Below are 21405 nucleotides of genomic sequence, written 5' to 3' on the forward strand. Positions count from 1 at the left end.
TATGAGATTTCACTGTGTCACTTCTAGGACGCCATTACGTCAATATCTTACGCCTGCCTCACAGCAGGCGTAAGACTGACGCAGGTCCTTTCACATGGGGCTTGCCCCATATCTGAAAGGACACATTGCTGGGGTTGCGTCACTTTTGTGATACACTCCAGCAATGCGCCATTTTTGCACCTACAGATACGTCAGAAATACTGACGTATCTGTAACTCCTTGCGACATGATGCGTCAAACTGTAAATATGACGCATCCAGCATGTCGCAAGGAGGGCGCAATGAAAAGTGACGCATCGCTGCTTTCACGCAGTGATGCGTCACTTTTCATAAATGAGGCCCTCCATTTTTTCCTCAGAATGTTAAGTTGTGGCGCAACGTAACCCACCATCCTCCCCAAAACCAGTTCACGCGCTTGTGTTGTAATATCCAGAAAGTGAGAGATGGCGGTTCTGTGCAGCATCCATTATAACACATGCCGGTGTGGTTTGGGGGTCGGCACGATATTATAGAAATGTTCATGATGTCAAAAAAGCATTGAATCACCCTGCTATCTAAGAGCAATAATAGATTGAATGGTGTGGGGTGAAAATCGGGGGGTTTCTAAATGTTAATAGTATTACATTCAGTTGATCAGGATGCACTGGGAATGGGTAACTCCATTTTTGGTTGGGGAGTTGTTGCTTTAGAGAGGAAGATTTTGGGTTCCTGGGGGGATCTTCTAATCAGGGAGAGAACCATAGAACCACATTTTCTAAGGCCTATCTCTCTTAGGAGCCACCTGAGTGTGCTGTGACTTATATACCGAAGAACGCCCCAGGGTATTTGTAGTGGGACCCACGGGGCAGGGTCTTAAAAGGGTGCGATTGCCTCGCTTGTTTGCCTATCAGATATAGGTCAGTCGCAGAAGCAATCCCGCCTCTCTAATAATTTCCTACTCCATCCCGCTCAGACAGGTGCTCATGCATGGCTGGAGTAGGAGCCAATCCCATTTCACAAGCCTCAGCACTTATATTGGCCGCTTCAGGCAAGTGTGTCGCTTTTCCGAGAGGAAGATATTCCCATGGGGCGGGAGACGTCTGCACGTGGATTGATGTTGCTATCAGAAGAACCACCTGAAACAAGAATTATTTCTGAAGGGAAGGGCATGCTTGGACTGGGGGAAGAAGTTCCTCTCAGCGGCGTAAAACAATCATTGCTTGAGCGGCAAGCGGCATGCTGGGAGATTTGAAGAAATGAAGAGAAGCGTTCGAAGCCTCTTGTGTTGAGGTCGTTCATCTCGGTGGCGCGTTGCTTTCTGGACCGCACCCCCACCTGTGATCAAGCATTCACAGTATCTCAGTAGAGGGCCATGCAGCTGTAATGACAAGTAGTGTTGGCTTCATTGGCAGCAGAGAACCACAGTGTCTGGAGATGGAGGACAACCACGCCGTTCTTCATTCACTAATACAGGGCATGTGCTGTTGGTATATGCGCCAGTTGTCATTTTCTTTTTATCTTTTACTATGATCAACAAATCGGTGAAAACGAAATCCAGCCATAGGCAGGTAAAGTAATATGTATTGTAAGGGCCATCCAATGAAAAGAAAATCAAGGACCTGATGTATCAGAGGGTTTTATCCATTCTGTGTCTATGAGAAATATGTTGATACATAAGTGCCCTAGTTGTCTTTACTAAGCCCTGCATCACCACCAATAAACAACAAGCTGGGTTCAAGAAGGTCTCTTCCTTTGAAACTCTCTGGATGGGTTTTGAGACCTATTGTGATGTCATTCACCCGATAGATCCCTTTATATCAGAAAAGTGGAACTGGAGCATCATAACCAAGATTCATGCTCTAGTCAAGGGTTCCCCAAAATTCTTGGTCAAAGACCTTAGTGGGGTCAACAGAGGCCAGTAAATGGCTTGTCTGAAACAGCCAGAGTAATCTGTGAATCAATAATATGACGTTCTCGAAACTAGTAATATTATAGCCTTATAGCCCGCCATAGTGGGCTATACCGGCCATTAAAAGAACGCTCAGCTCGGGCCTTTAACAAGGGAGCGGGCCATTAATGGCTGATGTAGCCTGCTACAGAGGGCTATAAGGCTATTAGAAAATTCCATCCCTAGAAGGCAGAATGTTCTAATTTGTAAAATAAAGTCCTCACGGAGCCCGAGGAGGTTGAAATCCCCACAAAGCTCCATGAGGGATTTGTTCACAGCAACAGTTGGAATGTTGATGCTCCGGGCTTCTACCGGCCATTAGAAGCCCAGAGCACTCCATTGTCTTCCAACGGAGCGCTCAACATTCCAGTGTTCTAATAGTAGTTGAATTACCTGGGTGTCGACACTGTCAGAGTTGGGTCACTAAAGGGTGGTAGGGTTGATTTAATGGAAAGTACACATTCCCTTTCTCTGGTCTCCAAACTGCTGGCAAAAGTCGGTTGTATGTGATGCTTTTGATTTATGTTAACATCATGGTTAATTCTAGGCTAAAAAAGGTTGAATTCATGTACTTATCCTGTCTTTTTTTATGTTTCAGAATAAAGTACTGAACGTGGATGGCGTGAAGGTGAAGCTGCAGGTGAGTTTGACTTGTGCAATACTCTGCCATGTGACATCATGCTCGGGGCCTTCAGGAAAGAGGGGTGATAATGAAACTCAAGGGAGGTGGGTTCCAGCTCTAATTGTAGATTGAATGTCTTCTCCAAAGTTTAAATTATTGTGAGCACGCGTGCCTCATCGTAGAAAGTATAAGGTAGGCCACTGAAGAGATGGGCATAGTGAAAGGTCTTGGCCATATATAAGCGTGAACTCCTCCAGCAAAAGACATAAAGATTTGCGGTTTAGAGGGAGGAAGAGGTGGGGAGGTGCGAATGAAACATAGTGGGTCATGATGAAAATGTAGGAAGAAAACCAAAGAGAGAGTAGGGGACTGAATGGGGTTTTTGCAGGGCTTGGGGCAGGAGAGTTGGAAAATGGTACAAAATGATCTTCAGGCCTAAGAGCAGCAATAACTGGCTTCCAAGCCCAAAATATGTTTCACCTACTAAGGTATAAATGTTTTGGGGAAAGAATCCTATCCTTCTGCACCTGCAGATGGAACAGGACCTCATAAAGCTCGGGTGCAAATTTAATGACCTCCTCTCCTTTCAGGTAATGGCCCATTACTCCATCTTGCACAGCGGAAGCTATTGGCCAATGTCACTAGCCCGTGCAGACACCTTGCCTCAGTCCACTGATGGACCATGATTGATAACTCGAAGAGGGTTTTATTATCTGCTCCACCCATCTGTCCTACTTATGAAACCCACTCTATATGCTACGTTATGTCTGCAGGAATATTCTCTTATGTTGAGTGCGTACGAAGAGATGTAGCTTGACATGCCTAGGTCAGGGTTCTCCAGAGCCTGTCCTGGAGGGCCATATCCATGCCAGATTTTAGGATATCCCCCTTTAGATAAATGTAGTTATCTTTAAAATCTGGAATAGATCCAGCCCTCCAGGACCGACTTTGGAGAACCCTGACCTAGTGCATCACCTTGGAGCAAAATGCCACAGTGTATCTAAGTCCCTCGGTAGCCCCTCCACCACGTAGCAGATGGAGGAGCTTGGACACTGCTGGAGCCAAGTACTACTGTGGTATCGAGAAAGAGATGGCGGGCGCACTCCACTGCCACATCGTCCCATCGTGGCAGCGGGGTAAATTTCCTTTGGCATGGTTTTGCTCTCTGCAATGTCCCCATCTCATGGCAGAGGGAGTAAAAGTTCCTACCCCTTCTTCCTTCATGTGCCCATACTAGGAATAGAACGCTAGCCTCTGGCTAGTGGATGGGCAGTTGATAGAAGATTATGCCCTTTGTCCAAACTGTTGTCTCTCCACAACCAGAACACCTACTAAAGGAACATGGCATGGAAACTGCAGAAAGTTAATTTGACTCCTAGAAATTCCATATGTCTGTGCCTGGCACTGACGCTCCATCCAATGAGGCTGCAGGAGCAAGGGAGGCACCCGAGGTAACGAACGGCTTATCATTCGTAGATGCTGCTGCGTCTGGAGACCCCAAAATGAAGTCCCAAAGTCGGGTGATTTGTGCGATTAGTTCTAACAAATGAGTTCTAAGAATGAGAAATGGTTGCTTTCCTGGTTTATCCCTAGATATTTACATCTCACAACCTTTTCTTCTGGACAACACTTCTTCCTTCCTTCACACCTAGACGACCTCTGATATCAGAGCCTCCTAGATGTCTATCGACAAGACCACGTGATGCTCTCTTGAGCCTGTGCCAAGAACAGGTCCCTTGAATACTCTTACATCATAGGAACGCATTGATCCGTCACTCTGCGACCGCAGAAGGAGAGGGTGGTGAAGGCTTGAGAAATGGTTATCACTAGCTGTTATTTTCCACATTCAGAGAATGCTGAAGGACTGTTCCATATTCATGGCTCTCACTTTGGTTTCAGAACTGTATCCACAAATCTATTCCGCAGTAAGTCAATCATCGGAGCATGTCTACCGCTGCTTTGACAAGGTGCTGTTCAATGCAATTTTAAAGGTGCTTGATGCTGCCTGCATACCAAAGCAGTGCTTTTTTTCTGGAATAAAAGTATATGCTGGGTTTTTTTGCAATGGAAAGAACTTTGTTTGCAAGCTACACAATTCCATATGAATATGACCCATGTTTGGTGTGCTAGAGAGTGCAGAGTGGTCCTTGGCCCCTGTTGTGTTGTGGGGAGGCAATAGGTAGCTTCAATGCTGTTCTGCCAAAGCTATGGATGAAGGTTGCCTTCTCTGCTATTCTTACTGGTCTTTTATTGATTATTGACCTCTCTGGTAGTCCAGCTAAGTATTTAGTGATGCCCCATCTTGCGGGTGTTCTAGCTGAATTGTGGGCTGTACCACCTAACACACAAATTATGGTTACTCCTCTTTCAGGTGGAATGAACAAGATATAGATGATGGTTGATCTCTAGGGTGGTTTTTTAAAACGTATGTTGATGACTGGCATTCTGCCTCAAATATAAGCTATGGTTGGTTGCTATGGTGCTCTAGCCAAGGTTCTGGGGTGGTCCTCTCTCAGGTATTTGGTTTATGATGATCATCTCACTGGTGTTTTGACTAAGCTTTGGTTCATGGACTGCATTCTATAGCCCATCTAATATTCAGATTGAGGTGCTTTGACTGAGCTTAGGTTATGATGAGCAGCTGTGGGCTGTGTTTATATAAGTTGTAGGCAATGGTTTGCCTTGCTGGAGCTCTTTCTTAACTTCTCTAGGGTGGATGGTCTTTGGTGACCTGTATTGAAGCTAAGTGTAAGAAGATGCCTCTCTGGTGTTCTTGCAACTTCTGATAATGTAGGTGAAGATTGGATTTCATAGCAGCTTTGGTTTAATAAGGCTTTACTAGTCAGAGCAGGATGCATCATAAAAGCTACAAACCGCGCTAGAGTCTGCACAGGGCAACCACCGGACGAGTGCAAGACGTGCTCCTCATAACAATATAACTTTTACATGATGCATTTCCAGTAAAACATTTTAGAAGAAATTGCCCTCTCTTTGCATCCACCCTGGAGATAAACAATCATTCACTTTATTTCTCTCCAGGGCCTCAAACAGAATGAGGTATTAGACAGAAAGCCTTCCTCTTTTCCTTGTTGTTGAAACTCCATTTACAAACCTCACCTATAAGTCTCTTTCAGTGCTCTGTAGACCTGTTCAATCTTGTCCACAATTTGGTTGTAATATACTTCTGCCTTCCTTCAGACTATGCATATGTTTGCTTTTCAGGCAAAGTCATGAATGTAGGCTATCATGCTTTCCCAAGTAATGCCGCATCAATTTGATCATGCATTATGATGACCTTCTGGCCGCTTTGACCAATGGTCAACCAACCCCACTGCGTACTGACCAATCATTCCCAAAGTGTCAACTTGGAGCATTGGGTCAAAACACCTCTACTCAGGGCTTCTTTGTGCCACCTGAGAAAAAAGGTCAATTGAATATATATACAGTACTTTGTCTTTATTGGAACAAAGTACACTGAACCCAATAAATGTTGGTGGGTGGAATTATTAATTCGCCGGTGGAATTGGAAGAATTTAATAATTCGGCGTTACTCTTGTAACACAGAATTACTAATAAATTCAGGCTGGAAGAGGGAACTCTCCCTCTATGTTTAAAAAACACTGCAGATTAAACTTTAATCTGCAGGGATTTTTAAGCATAGAGGGACAGCTCCCGCTTCTGGCCCTGTTTAAAACCCACTGACTGCACTGCTGTGCAGACCCCTGGGCGCCCTTACATACTCAGTGTATATAAGGCATAAATACTCTAAGTATGCAAGAGTGCCGAGGGGTACGCACAGCAGTGCATACCCCTCGGTGCCCTTGTAGACTCTGCAGTAATCCCTGCAGAGTGTGTAAGGGCACAGAGCAGTATGCACTGTAAGTGCATTTGGTATTTGGCAGTGCTATTTCTTAGCGCAAATTGCATCCTCACATCCATTTTTGGATGCGAGGGTGCATTTTGTGCAAAGAAAATAGCGCCAAATGCCCACTCCATGGAATCTCATGAAATTGTAATGTAATTCCGCTGAATTCCGCAGAATCACATTCCGCGAATTCCGCCCACCCCACAGTTAGCACGCACCGCACAGAGTCTAGCCCAGCTACCAAAGGTCTGCTTGCCTCCGCTGATTTGTCCTGCCACTGCCCGGATGATAGCATGTGTAGTATTTAGTCTGGACACTGGTATCTAGAGGAGCTAATCTCCTTCTCATTTAGAAATGGGAAATAGCCTTTACAGCGAGGTGTTTACCACGTTATGCCTTTACCACGCATTTTGTCGCATGCATGTTTTCACCATGTGTATGTCTTTACGACGCATACCTCTACCATGCATTTAAGGTAAGTTGGAGGGTGTAAACAATGCATGGTAATGGTGTGCAATGTAAAAGCATATGCATTATAAAAAAATGTGGGTAAAAATTGCGTTGTATTTCCCTGCGTTGTTCCGTTCTACAACCCTAAGAAAAAATCCTCCAGACATATCCCATCCTTCAACATCTTCAAATGTCAGCACCCTTCCTCCTCCCTGAGCTATGCTCTCAAAACAAATTGGCATCCAGAGAGTTTTGTCCTCCAAAGCCTCATTCTATTCCTCTCACACTATTTTCTGAGGTGAGGAGAGCTTGTTTTAATCCTTCCTGTCTTCCCTCGTCTCGACAACCTTGGCCTTAGTCAACAATTGTCGACAACGGAATCACTAAAGTATGTTCTTGCAATTAGGTGACACAACTGCAAATCCTAGATTAAGTCCAATCCAAATCTTTATTCATGATTCCCTCCTGCAGGAGATGTGGTTCTCTCTGATCTTCAGGGACGCGCCCCTCAAAAATGCACTGCGGTTCTTTACCACCTACAACAAAAATGATTACTTATTAACTGGGTATTTAAATCCTACTTCCCTGGGCACCCTGGGTGCAAACACAGTTTTTATACAGTGGTGTTTTCCTAGTCACCCCTAATCGATATCAGCATCGAATAAATGCAACAGGAAGTAGCACTAATAACTAATGGCACATTGGAGACTTTTGGTAAAGTGTGTGCCTTGATCAAACCTTCCTACGCTTGTCATCCAGCACAAAACTGCACTCCTCTTAAACTTCTCAAATGTTCTTCTCCTTCTACAGAATTCTTTAAAAACGACTAATACAACTTGCCGATGCTTTGTTTTAGGGCTACTGTGATCCTTTCTACCTGGGCCTCCCTCAATGCCAACTGAAGAGATGTCACCTCATTGAAAATATATGAGCAAGGCTCATTCTGAGCCTCCCACGAGAATATTGGGTGGCTTCCCATCCCACACAGCCGCTTTGGTTGCTACTGGCTAGGTGCGTGGTCTTCAAGAGCGGGTGTAATTGGTGCATCTCTATATGTGGCTCTGTCGACCGCATTTTTGAGGTTCCAGAACCAAATAACGACACCAACAGTATCATGGGACAACAATTTTAAGGACAGAATATTCGGAGATAAAATATTTTAAGGTGAGTGGAAAGTATAGATTTACTCCTAATTACACATCCATGTATCTTGAAGATATATCTACTGCATAAGGACATATGTGTGGAGTTAGGTGTAGAAAATCCTGACTAGCTTACATGTTAGTATTTTAAAAATATTTTGACCTCAATACTCTGTCCCAACGATATTGTGGGTTCGATATTCAGGGTGCGCCCATAAGCTAAATGGCCATTTTTTAATGCCCAACATGGATGTGCCTCTTCCAAACTGCATCTTCTCTCCAGGAACAAGAGACTTCATACCAGATGATGCGCTATTTCATTTGTTGCTGCCAAACCATAGAATACCTTACCTTCTGACTTGTACCTTATTCCTAGTCATCGGGGAATTTAGAAACAACTGGATCATGGGTTTTTCCCAGCAGACTTTCTCCTTATTCCACACTCATCAGTAAACTTTAAGCTCCACGATGCCCCTATGAGTATATGAACACTTTAGAAATCTTTCTAATAAATAAATAACTCCTAGATTAACATGAGGTGGCTCAGATCGATCGCCGGGCGCTCGTGCCAGGCTATATAGTGAACAAATGTACCTATGCCAAAATTCACTTCCTATCCTTAAAAGTAATTTGTAGCTCTTGTCGCTAATAAGTTCTCAATGCCACTCGAATAAGATTATACTGATAAATTGTATATCCTTTAACTCATCTATTATTATTTCATCATGATACACTTCATATTACTTCCAAAATCTCCAAGCATTTCTAAAGCTCAAATTACAATCCATTTTACATCAATAGTGCCCAAATAAATTTGTCTGTTAAAATACTATGAATATTTTCTCAAAACAAATCAACTGACATACACATTCAAAAACAATGAGTAGTTCCCGAGCAAAGCAAAACACACCCAAATCAGCATCCAAAGTAAATTCTCAAAATATTCAAGAACAGAGTCCAATCCACATGTAGAAAGGTTTTCTTCTTTATTATTTTCAGTTGTCAGGATCTCCCCTCATGAGTTTGGCATGATAAATCATGTTTAAAAGCAGACCAGAGATATTTGCAGCCAACACGTGTTTCGTCTTAGGGCCAATGGCCCAAACGACTTCCTCAGGGCAAAGAGAATCCGTACTCTGCTAAGTAGCAAAAGTTACCAGTAATAACCATCCCAGAATGGGTAAATATTTCGGTCAATATTTCTCACAGGTAATGTAAAAGCAAAATATCTTGAAGGTGACTCGAAGGAGTATATTCCAGTCAACGAATAAAATCGGCAGCAGCAGTGAATAGTGGGATAGGGGGAGAGTACTCCCATCGTATTCTAAGGTCAAATAGAAGTAGACATACACATTCATGCGAATTCATCTTTTCTGTAGCCCAAACAGGAATAATAATTCCCCCAAAGAAATGTCAAAATACCCCAACAATAAATTCGTAGGTTAAAGGAGGATTTGGGTCTCAGGTAGGACAATTAAACACATCTGCAGTAATTTTGCTGGAAATATTTCTCTTAGAGCCTTCTTTTTCATGATGCTCACCGATGACCCGAATAAAGAACAGCCCGATTGCTTTTTGAGAGGCTTTTAGGCAAAAATAGTCTTCCTGTTCGTATTTTAGGCATCATGGAACCAACTGATGGTAGACATGGTAAGTTATAGCTCTTAAGATAACACCAGTTTAGGGTCCTAATAAAGAAGTGGATTTTCCTTAACGTCTGAAGCTCCAACATCATCATTGATTCTTGGATACCAAGATGTAATTTGGTCCTTGGTGATCAGTGATGGGAGCCAAGTGTTGATGTCAGGGATGATAGTATTTTGGTTTTAGAAATAGGGGAAGTTGACACTATAATGCTGAAAATACAACTTAGCGCTGCCTCAGACCAGAATTTAAATGCAGTGGCAAAGCTAGTATGGGTTGATGGGCCTGTCGCTGATCTGCCGTAGACCTGGTCAATGATTTGACGAATAATGGTTTAATATCCACATCCCATCAGAACTTTGAGCGTGATAGTCACCAATGGCTCGCAGTCTTCATTCCGTGTCATAGTGATGGAGCCATTGAGTTGGGTTTCAGTCGGAGAAAACTATTTATGTTTAGACTGTAATGGCCCAGCAGAGGCTAATGGAGTGTGTAATGTGTACTCATACTATTGAGCGTGCTGACAGCATGTTGTCTTTTCCTATGCAGATCTGGGACACCGCTGGGCAGGAGAGGTTTCGCAGCGTCACACATGCCTACTACAGAGATGCCCATGGTAAGAGATCATATATTTTCCTGTAATTTGACTAAGGTTTTCTCAGATGTGAAGCCAAGTAAAAAAAAAATCATAATCTGAAAAAGAGAAAACAAGGCTAAACCTGGTATTTTATCTGTTTTTGATTACAAGGAAATCTTTACATCACACATCTGTTGGTGAGCGCTGCACCGCCATGTTCCATAGACCCGTTGTGGGCTGGTAAGGCTTTTTAAGATGGCGTTAGCTGAGGGAAGGTGCTTAGTCTCTGTTTCTGAGTCAGTCTCCAGCAATGGTTGTCACAAAGATTGGAACTAGAAGCAGGCATTGGCTGAATCCCAAATGTTTCCTCTTTTTTTTAATCCCACAAAACTCTTGGTTTTCTTTCCTCCTACCAGCACTTGCTTCAGAAAGAAACTATTTTGAGTGCACTCAAGGGATTTTGTGAAAATAATTAGTTTCAGTGAGAATCCCCGGGCCTTACTTAGAGTTTGATGAACAGGGTACTCCACTACAAATGTCGGAGAGACCTGCATCCACCAAACTCCCGGTCCTTCCGCTCTATTTAGAGTCGCGTGAACTGTCTTGTTTCTGCAGGCTCCTCCTTAGACACTGTTGGCCGACTGCCGACGGACACTTGGTCGTTGATCGTAGTACCTCAGAACGTCCACCATATCTAGGATGGATTTTCCAATGTTCTTGTCCCTGTCTGGGACCACTAGGAGGAGCCTGGGAGTCCTGAACAGGAGAACACATAAATGACCCACACACACCGATTGTGTAACAATGGTCCCTGCAGCCCCTGCTGTGCAGGAGGCCCCAGGGGGTCCCCTCTGACACTGTGCATGGGCCCCTGGCCTGACAGCTCCTGACTGTGTCCGTAGCGTGGGGAGCCCCCTCCATGTTCTTTGCAGAGAGGTCCCCTCAAGTTTCGTTGCACCACTGCCACACACCCTAAAAGAAAACTCAGAGCACATCAGGGACATTTGTTTTTCAAAGCCAAACTTCTAATTTGGGAATGTCCTGGCAGGACGAGGTGCAGCCCACCAACCATTGAATAGACTCCTCAGTGTTCCCATGTCTCCTTTATTCCTCATTACTTAGATACATGTGAAGGCCAGCAGAAATGATCAAGAACTATTTGACTTACTTTAATATTTCTAAACCAATAATTTCCTATGAAGACTAATAGTTTGTTCTCCCAGTGCAGCACTATGAGAAGATGTCTCTTAGAAGATGTAATCAACAACTACCTGTGCACAGAGCTGGCTGTCCCTGCCCATATTGGACCCAGTCAGGCTGACATTCAACTGAATCTGGCAATTGTCAGACAGGAAGAGCTGCTGTAAAGGCTTTGATAAGACTCTAGTGGTGGTCCAGGGCCATTTGACTTCATCTCCTCTTGTTCCTCATTAGCATCTATAACGGGAATCTCCCACCTGTTTTACTAGTAAACAAATTCTGTCCGCTCACTGACACCTCTACACCACTCTGGTTCACTGTATGAAGGGCTGAGAGAGGCATATCCTGCCCATGCCGCTTGATGAATCCTGCCCGTGCAGCTCAAAGGACACCCTGCCCATACTGCCTGAAGGGCGTCCTCCCCAAGCCGCTTGACGGGCATCCTGTCCACCATACTACTGCTCCATAACATCCTGTCCATGCTGGTTGATAGCATCCTGCCAGTACAGCTCGAAAAGCATCCTGCCCGTGCTGTTCGAAGGACCTCCAGCCCATGCTACTTGAAAGGCCCCCTGCCTACGCTGCTTGAAGTATTCAAAAACGTGATGGATGGAATGCTTGAACTAATCTCAGCCATTGGCAATTATTCGAGGCTGCATCCCAATCCATCATATTTTTGCACACCATGCGACCTCAGTTGGTACCCAGCTATATGCAAATCAGCCTTTTTCCCTGCTCCATTTGGTACAGTCTATCCCGAACTGCCAAGCCTGGTCCTCCCTGAACCGGAGCACAAGCAACCCAAGACCGCTTCACCCGAGTTATGGGCTCATCAGCCAGGTACAGCTTGGTTCCAGTGACACAGTGTGCATGGGACCCACATTTGGGCATACCCATCCCGCTTAGGGCAAAAATATGAAGTATACAAACAAGTGATGGATGGAAAGCTTGAATTAAATTCAGCCACTGCTACTTACTTATTCGGGGCCTCATCCCAGTCGATTGTTATTTTGCACACCATGCCACCTCAGTTTGGACCCGTCTATATGCAAATCAGCTTATTTGAACAGTCTAGCCCAAACATCCAAACCAGGTCAACCCAGACTTGGAACACAAGCAACCCAGGACTGGTTTTGCCTTAGTTATGGGCTCATCAGCCATGTACAGCTTGGTGCCAGTGACTAGGGTAAAACCAATCCTGGGTTCCTTGTGTTCCGGTTCAGGGAGAACCTGGCTTGGCAGTTCAGGCTGGACTGTTCCAATTGGAGCAGGGTCAAGATTGATTGCATATGGCTGGATACCAACTGAAGAGGCCTGTTGTGCAAAATAATGATGCGCCAGGAGTAATTACCAGTGGTTGAGAATTATTTAGGCATTCCACCCACCACTATTTTGTATACTTTACGCTTCTTGAAGAGCATCTTGCCGCCACTACTTGAAGGACATCCTGCAAGCACCGCTCAAAGCTTCTCAGTTCACCCCTGGACATATCTCTTTACCCATTCGCTCACCTCACACAAGTACGCACAAGCTTGCTCCTCCTGCTCATCACTTATGCTATGTTGTCACACAGGTACTGGAGCAGCATGTATGGATTTCACATCATGAAAATGATGTTAACCCTAAAAAACAAAGAAGGACAATGTGGGCATTTAAGAAGAAGACAGGGTTCAGAACTGGGGTATTTTTGCCGAACTTGATTTGAGGAAGACCTTGGCTATCAGATGTCACATTAGATGCCACTGCTCAACAATACAGGGTTATTCGTGTTTATCTAATATAAGAAGTGAGAGCTGACTTGCACTCCTCAAATGTCCATACATTGAATAAAACTCTACAGATCTGAAGAGGTTGTCAGAGTGCATGGGTGAACAGTTCCCCATAATAGCAACTTAGCACAGTCAATAAAATATTTGGGCCACTTAAATATGTCCTAAGCGGTAACACCCCGCAATTGCCCCAAAACTGCCCAATATCGATCGCCACTGAAGGATTCAAATATTTATGCATATTTATCTCTCTGGACCAAACACTCCGATATACACGTAACTTGACCCCACCCCTGCAACGCCTTAAAAGCGACATTCTACACTGGAAATCTCTCCCTATCTCCTTACTGGGAAGGGCGGCATTATTCAAAATGATGTCCTTGCCACGCTTCCTCTATGCATTGCAAAATGCCGCTGACCCTGTTCCTAATTCGTATTTTGGGGAAATAGAGAGCCTTCAGAGGACTCTCCTCTGGGGCGGCAGGCCACGCATAGCATTATCAAAGCTCACGCTTGGCTGGTACAATGGTGGAATTGGACTGCCAGATATTAAAAGATACTATTGGGCAGCTCATCTAATCGCGATAAATCATGGCACCTATGGCCCCCCCGATGCCCCGGGATTCCGTATGGACCGCTGGCTCCTTCCTAGAGGGGCATACGGTCGAGCACTGTACTCCACTCCGGGTAAGTTCCCCCTGACAGGGCCTACCAAGCACACGATCAAGATATGGCACACTGCGACACAGTCACTGGGCTGGGCCAACAGATTAACGCTTGCTACCCCGCTTTGGGACTCACAAAAACTAGGATACCTTGGAAATTCAAAGGGGTTTGATAAGTGGGACTTGATCGGTATTTCCACTATTGGTGATCTTTGGGAGGCGGGGGGAATAAAACCGTTTAGTGCTTTGCAGACTCAATACTCACTTGCTGAGCTATTCAGATATCTTCAGGTCCGGCATGCACTGCGGACCGCAATGCCAGGAGACGCCTCACTACCTGATAGCATCCCCCTGGAGGATAGACTTCTTGAGGGACACCTGCCCGAGCGGGCCATATCTCTGACTTACAGAAAGCTAATCAATAACATGCATGATCCCCTGACCCTACTGAGAGAGAAGTGGACGGGGGACGGTATAGAACTAGATGATGAGGGGTGGCAGACGGCGATCTCCTCCCCTAAAACATATCAGCAAGGCTCCGCCTAGTGCAACTCAAAATATTGCACAGAATATATCTAACAGGGCCGCAACTGGTGCACATGGGGAGACAAACTGATGGGTCCTGCAGACGGGGATATTCCCAACCGGGTATTTTCATACACACCATATGGCACTGTGGGATAATTCAGGAGTACTGGCAGAAGGTACATTCGATTATGAGAGAAGCCCTGGAGGTTGAACTCCGGCCAGAGGCTCCCAAATGTCTCCTTAATATCTGGGAACCCACAGACCTCAACACATACGCCATACAATGGGTCACACTTGCTTGTATGATAGCTAAAAGAAATATTGCACAGCACTGGGGGGCCCCACAAGCACCCAAAATTGCGGACCGGAAAAAAGACCTTGATTGGTGCATGCAAAGAGAAAAATCTGTTTACATTGCGAGGGGTTGCCCCCGGAAGTGGTCTAAGATTTGGACCCCTTGGAATTTATACCGAGGTGAAATATGTGCCCCCCCCCCCAGATTAAGCAATTTAGATGTCTCCCCTGCCCCGTAGCTCCAACGGCAAAAGTATATTGTGTATTGATACAGCCTTTTGTTTGCCATCACCTATGTTATGATTTTATGAAACTATGCCTTGTTGTCAAAGTTTTTATAATAAAAAGAGTTTATAAAAAAAATAAAAAAAATATTTGGTTTATGAAAACTTTATAAATCGGAATAAAATTTAAACCTGCAGGTGTCAGCTGTCTCTGCACAGCCCTCTACAATATTGTAGGAGCGTGTGCGCCCAACCACAAGCACGTCGCTGGCATCTTGGGCCCTTGGTATTGCGTTTCATTGTATAACCTAATGACTTGATGTGACATTCCTTGCTTCTACTATGAAATATTGCTTTTTATTTTCATTTTAGATTAACTTCTTTTTACGTGGTGACGCAGTGTCCTGAAGGGCCACAGGACAGTTGGGTTGGGCCAAGTTTTGAGCTCCTTTTGTTGTCAGGGGAAGTCGGTAAACTTCACCTTGGTGTATGAGTTGTCCGACTATATAGTAATAACCCTGGTTCTGCCCTATTGCAGGCCGATTGCCCTGGTGCAGGAGGTCCCGTGAACGGATATCCTGCGTCATGAAATGGGCGGAAGCCAGCAGCAACCCCTGCCCAGGCCGGGATGAGGTGTGGGGTGGGTGGTGGTAGAGAGTGGACAGGTCAGGGTCGGGGTAAAGTAAGTTCAGCAGAATAGCTTACACCTTTCACTCACTTTTATGTAAAACCTTCTCCAGTTAAATAAAAAGAGACGTTTCATGTATGCTATCGCTGCATCGAGTCCGCCGCTCCTTTCTAGACCATATACTACTCAAGTCCGCAGCTTCAAAAATAGTTCAGACTACGGCAAATTTCCAATTATTTTTGACTTGTGAGGTGGCCAATGAGGGTACTCCTCCCCCTTAGTCCCGGGGTTTAGAGTTTGGTAACCCTTCCCACTTAGCTGGCTTTTTCTGTTTTTGTTTGGGGTTGGGAGGCACAAAAACAGTGCATCATCTGGAAAGAAACTTTTCTCTTGCTTTCAGCTATTCACTCAATGTATACATAGAGACCGCGGTAGGGACGCTGATAGTCTGATATAGCATGTCGCATTAATAGAGCCCTTTGGCTAATCCGCGTAGGTGTTGGTGGGATTTTGATCCTGCAGAGCCCCTTCATACCTTGAATCTGGGACTCATTTTGGGGCAATTGACTAGACTCCCTTAGCATTTCAGGCACATTGCTTACAGGACTCTATTAACGCGGCACGCAATATCGGACTATCAGCGTCCCTATCACAGTCTCTATTCCCTCAGACATTATGTTCACAGCACTTTAACCATGCTGCACGCGGCATTGTAATGCAAGCCTCCCAACTGTGGCTTATCGCTTTGGAAGATTTTAAAGTCCGAACGAAGGCGGGCAACAGATACTCAAGGCAAAGCTCATAAACATACCCCGTTTTTGACCAGTCCGTGTAGAAAGTTTGGATATAACGCGCCCATATAAAGAAGTTGCTGACACCTTTCATTCGTTCAATGACAGTAAATTGTGCAATGAGATGTTATTCATCATGGCTTCCTCATGAAGGCTGTAGAGCCGAAACGTGTGTAGGTCAAACTCTTCTAGCCATGTTGTATTTGCACATGTTCCTACTTAATTAGCTGAGCTAAATTTAATCTTCTCCATGAAGACCTAGAATGTGTTGCTATTGATGCAAATTGAAACAATTGTATTTCGAATTGGGCCATCATATTACTATGTACTGAAAAGCGAATTGACACATATCACTGCAGTGTAATAGAAGAAATCTATATCTACCCTCTGTATAGGTCTACTTCCCATACAAACCTATATACCCCATTGCATCTATTCTAGAAGTATGAATGTGGAAGTGTGAGTGAATATTCAGGCCTGTTTCATTACTGAGATGGGTGATACATATCGCTCTTTTAAATATGTATAACCATGAATAATGCATTTTTGATTATGTATTGATTTAATGTACTTTGACCATCTCTTATGCACTATTTGTATTTTTGATTCTATTAAATTCTTTTTGATATAGATCTTGATCTGGGTTCTCTACTCATTTCTGTATCTGTTTGCCCATATGTTTAATAGTTGCCTAAGTATTTATGTATACATTGGTTGTTTAATCCCTGACTTAGGAACATATCCAGTTACAGGGGCACCCTCTTTTTTGTACAATTGATTTCAGGTATTCACTACCATCAGATTCGCAGCCTGAACTTTTAGTTTGCAGACCTAAAAGAACAACAGGAGCAAAAAGTTCCCTTGCCCAATGCGAAGCCCTTATTGTTAAGTTAACCGACTGAAATGGGCAAGATACATGCTAGCACCCCTGCTGCCTGTGCCTTCAGTAGGGAGCATTACCAACCAGTATACGCCTCGGCTGCAGGCTATAATGTCAGTCTTATTCCTTATGCTATCTCATTTCTTTGGCTTTTGTTCTCCACTTCATGTAACTATATATAGTATGCACCAGTGGCGTCCGGCAACATTAAAATATGGTGAGGCGTGATGCCTAAAAAACTCACCATATATGTTGCACTTGCTGGCAAGCAGGCTCTGGTTGCGGTCTCACTTCTTCCTGGAGCTCTCCTCGGCAGTGACGCCACTAGGAGAGGGAAGAACTTCCTCCCTTGTGCAACGCGAATCCAACCAATCCTGGAGCTGCAGCACAGCTCCAGAATTGGTTGGATCAGGCTAACCCAGCGCTCATTTTGAACCTGGGGTCTTGTCTGCAATCCCCTGGCTGTTTCTCAACCCTGGGATTGCTAGCTCTGAAATGCGCATGTCAGATTGGCCGGCTCTAGACAGCCGGCCAATCTGACATGCCTACTGGCAGGGGCTGCAGTAATGGTGCATTTGCATGAATCAGCCCCGCCCCCTGCCCTCGCACTGTAACAACGTGAGCCTGCGATACATTATAATAAAATGGTATTTATTACTATTTTATTAATATGTGCACCTGCTGCGCTCGCAGCAGGCGAGGTGACGCTCCTCCGCCATAATGGCTGATACACAACTTGCTAATGAGAACAAGAGCACAGTAGAGGGTGGAGGAGGAAATCACAGTTGAGTCTCATAGAGATTAGGGAGGCGGCGGGTCGGCGGGGGCTCTTCAACTCGGGACCAGGATCCCAGAGAAGCCGCAGGTTCTTATTCATGTTAATCCCTGTAAACATTTCAGAACTGACTGCGGGCTGAACCTTAGCACTCATAAATGTGTCAGAATATTGCTGTACAAGGTAGTGTATTATAGTCATTGTAAAAACACATTTTAGCGAGGCTTCAAAGACATTTAGTATCTAACAAATAGTTTCTAGACCAATGTGTGTCAGGAAACCCAGGTTACATATTGTTTAATCAATACTTAGTTCAGAGGATCAGCATTTCATAGTAGTCAACTCCGTGCTCCAGGCAGTAACACTCTTGGGCTGAAACCCATAGGAAATGCATTAATGTTAACATTTAATGTTAACATATACAGCGGAACACAGTGTATAATGTAGCCTTTGAGCCTGGTGTAGTAGCTCTGACGGCTATTAAAGGCCCGCTCCAGTGCTAAAGGTCCTAGCCGAAGGTGAAGGCCTTTAAAAAGGAGAAGGCATTTAATAGCCAGTAGAGCTCGCTATAGAGGGCTCTAAGGCTATTAGAACATTCCGTCCCTAGAGGGAAGACTTGTCTAATTTTTGTAAAACAAAGGCCTCAGGGAGGCAGAGGGGGTTGAAATCCCCTCTGGCTCCGTAAGGCCTTTGTCACAGCAACAGCTGTAAACAAACATTGGAATGTTGATGCTCCGGGCTTCTGCCAGTTCTTAGAGGCCTGGCGCACTCCTGTCTTCAATGGAGCGCTCAACATTCCAATGTTCTAATATGCCTAATACCTCCCCTTCCAGACAGCAGCGGCTGTGATGTCATAAGGATATCTGTAGCCAATGAGAACCCCTTTGCGGAAATCAGTGCTCTTATTGGTCAATGGCTCAGACATTTCTATTGTGAAATTCCGTATGGCTTCCTCTTGTATACAGTTCATACTTTAGGAAGTGCTGGTGCATTGCTCTGGTGAGTGAAGTGGAGAGTCAAGACGTTAACTCAAGTTTTGTGACCCGCCCAGATGCTCTGCAAAAGAGGCTCCAGGCAGGCATCCCGAAGCCCTGCAATATTTGAGGCAATTTCGGACCATATCGACTGAACTTCATTTCTATGCAAGAAGAAATACTTTTGCATGAAAGCGTCATCTGTGTCTACAAGTGTCAGATTCAGAGACACAGTCTCAATACCTGAAATTGTCTGTGAGTGGAGATTAGGGACCTGAAAAGATCTGTGATCAAGAGCAATTGATTTGAAACTTTGAAAAGTATTGTTAACACTTTTTCCATCTTTATGTAGTGCTTCGTTTTAAAAATGTAGAGAGTAGCAGCTTTAAAGCACTTTACTATAGCAGGAAACCACTACAGACCAGTCAGGTAACGAAAAGATGATGGCGCCCACTCCCTGCCTGAACACTGAACCAGGCTGCTCAGACCATTTACAACTGTCATGCTAGTGACATCAGCGTCATGATTGGCTAGGGGAGTCTGGGAGTCTGGGTGCTTCCGTGCTGCTTGGAGTCAGAAGAGAAGAGGGCGGAGGCAATACCCAGGTAAGTGCTATATATTTGTTTTCATTCCTCCACCCCTCCTCCCTGCCTCACCACCCCGTCCGGTATCAGCCACCACTACCTGTGGTACAGCCCTGTCCCAGATCTTAACCCTGGCACAGTACTGAATTCCATTCCACCCTCAATACGGTCTACTCCTAAGCTCTGACCATCTGAGCAGACCCTGCACTCACCCCTACTGCATAGGGTGACCAGACGTCCCTGATTTGCTGGTCCAGTCTCGTTTTCTCACCAGCCATTCTGGCAGAGTTTGAGAAATTTGGCTCAGTTGTAGTTTTTAGAGAGGGTCGACTGAAAGAAGGGGGAGGCATGGTTTTATGTTTTCCAACTTAATTACCTGGCATGATACTGGGTTTAAAAATTGCATTTTACTTATTTCCTCAGTGCCTCATCTGAGGCACTGCCATTTTGTGCCCCTTGGTTGACGTAAAATTGTAGTTCTTCTTCTATTTTTGTGAAATCTCCCAGTTTCTGTTTTTCAAAAATATGGCCACCCTACTCCTTCATCCAAACTCTAACTCCCTGCCCATCTCCTCCTACACTCTCCAAACTCATACCTGCGCAGGAAGGGTTGTAGCATCCATCACACGACTTTCAGCCACCAGATGCCCTGCCTACATAATACGAGGGGTGGGCGAAGAATTGTGCTCCACCGGTGGAGTTTTGCCCACTCCGCCATCTGCGCAGAGCGCGAAGTTCTGCAAAACTCCACAAAGTGACACAGAGCAGAGGTTTTTCTCTTGAGCACCTCACCAACCTTAAGTCGCAGGCTGAGACAGGTCGCATTAGGTCACGACCGCTCGCGTTGAGTAATCTGCCACTCGCGTTGAGGATGCTGCCACTCGAGTAGAACATCTACTTGAGCGGCAGAACCAAGCTGCGCCTTCCTGCGCTGCGCAGAGTGCTGTTCGCGCTGATATTGGTGTGGGACAAAATCCTGGTGCTACAAATCTGTGTGAGCAGTCCTATTTGCCAAACTCCACTGCTCGCGTAACTCCGCAGAGCGCGGTGGAGTTTCTACATCACTTTGCAGAGTTTCGCGGAGCAGAACTCTGTGTACTCCACCCAGGCCTAAAATTCCTTTCAGAAGCAAATCACCACCAGCAAAGGCCTGGAAGGGGCAACTTCACCTAAAGAGCAGTCAGGAAACCCCGCCCACCTTTAGTTTCCATTGTATTCTAATTGGAATGCTTTGGATTTTGTGATCCACTAAAAAAGTAATAAATAAATTGACACACATACATTTTATTTTGCAGAGGTGTAGGAAAGAATATGATTATCAGAATAGTACCTGACCTAAATATGGTATATATCAATATGACCCTTTAGGAGTTAATAATAAAAAATCTGCCCCTAATGGCGCTTTATTTTTGTAAATGATATTAAAAATATAATATTTATGTGATTCGGCATTTGTGTAGACTGGATTCTGACATACAACTATTTCAGTGTTCCTGCCAAGCGCGCGGTAAAGTGGTTTCCATTGCGATGATGACGTCAGCCGCTGCTGTCGGTGTCTGATAAATCTATGGCCTGGGCACCATAGTCATGGCTTAGTTCAAGTTTAGTGTCTTCAAGGGTGATTTCCTGTCCAATAGGGCAGCCCAAGCTAATACATTTCTCAGAACTCTGGCCAATCTTGGTCTGAGAATTTTTTTTGTTAAACAATGTTTTTTAGCTGCTAGTACCAAAGAGGTCGGCCATGATATGAGGGGTCCAGTTTTTGAAACAAATAGATAATTGTTGCCAAAAATATGAGTATCTGCAGCACTTTTCACCTCACCCACAATTCCCTGGTATGCATCAGCTTGCAAGGGGAACATCCCAT

General features: G+C 44.8%; 1 protein-coding gene across 1 annotated transcript in view; it reads left to right on the plus strand.

Moving 5' to 3' along the window:
• RAB26 (RAB26, member RAS oncogene family) overlaps nucleotides 1-21405 on the plus strand; it is an 875198-nt gene that overhangs the window by 458727 nt on the left and 395066 nt on the right. The window contains exons 3-4 of the mRNA XM_085629407.1: nucleotides 2525-2566; nucleotides 10199-10265. Coding sequence (XP_085485533.1) covers nucleotides 2525-2566; nucleotides 10199-10265 — 109 coding nt within the window. The remainder of the gene's footprint in view (nucleotides 1-2524; nucleotides 2567-10198; nucleotides 10266-21405) is intronic.

The sequence above is a fragment of the Triturus cristatus genome, chromosome 10 (assembly GCF_964204655.1).
Source record: "Triturus cristatus chromosome 10, aTriCri1.1, whole genome shotgun sequence".
NCBI lineage: Eukaryota > Metazoa > Chordata > Amphibia > Caudata > Salamandridae > Triturus > Triturus cristatus.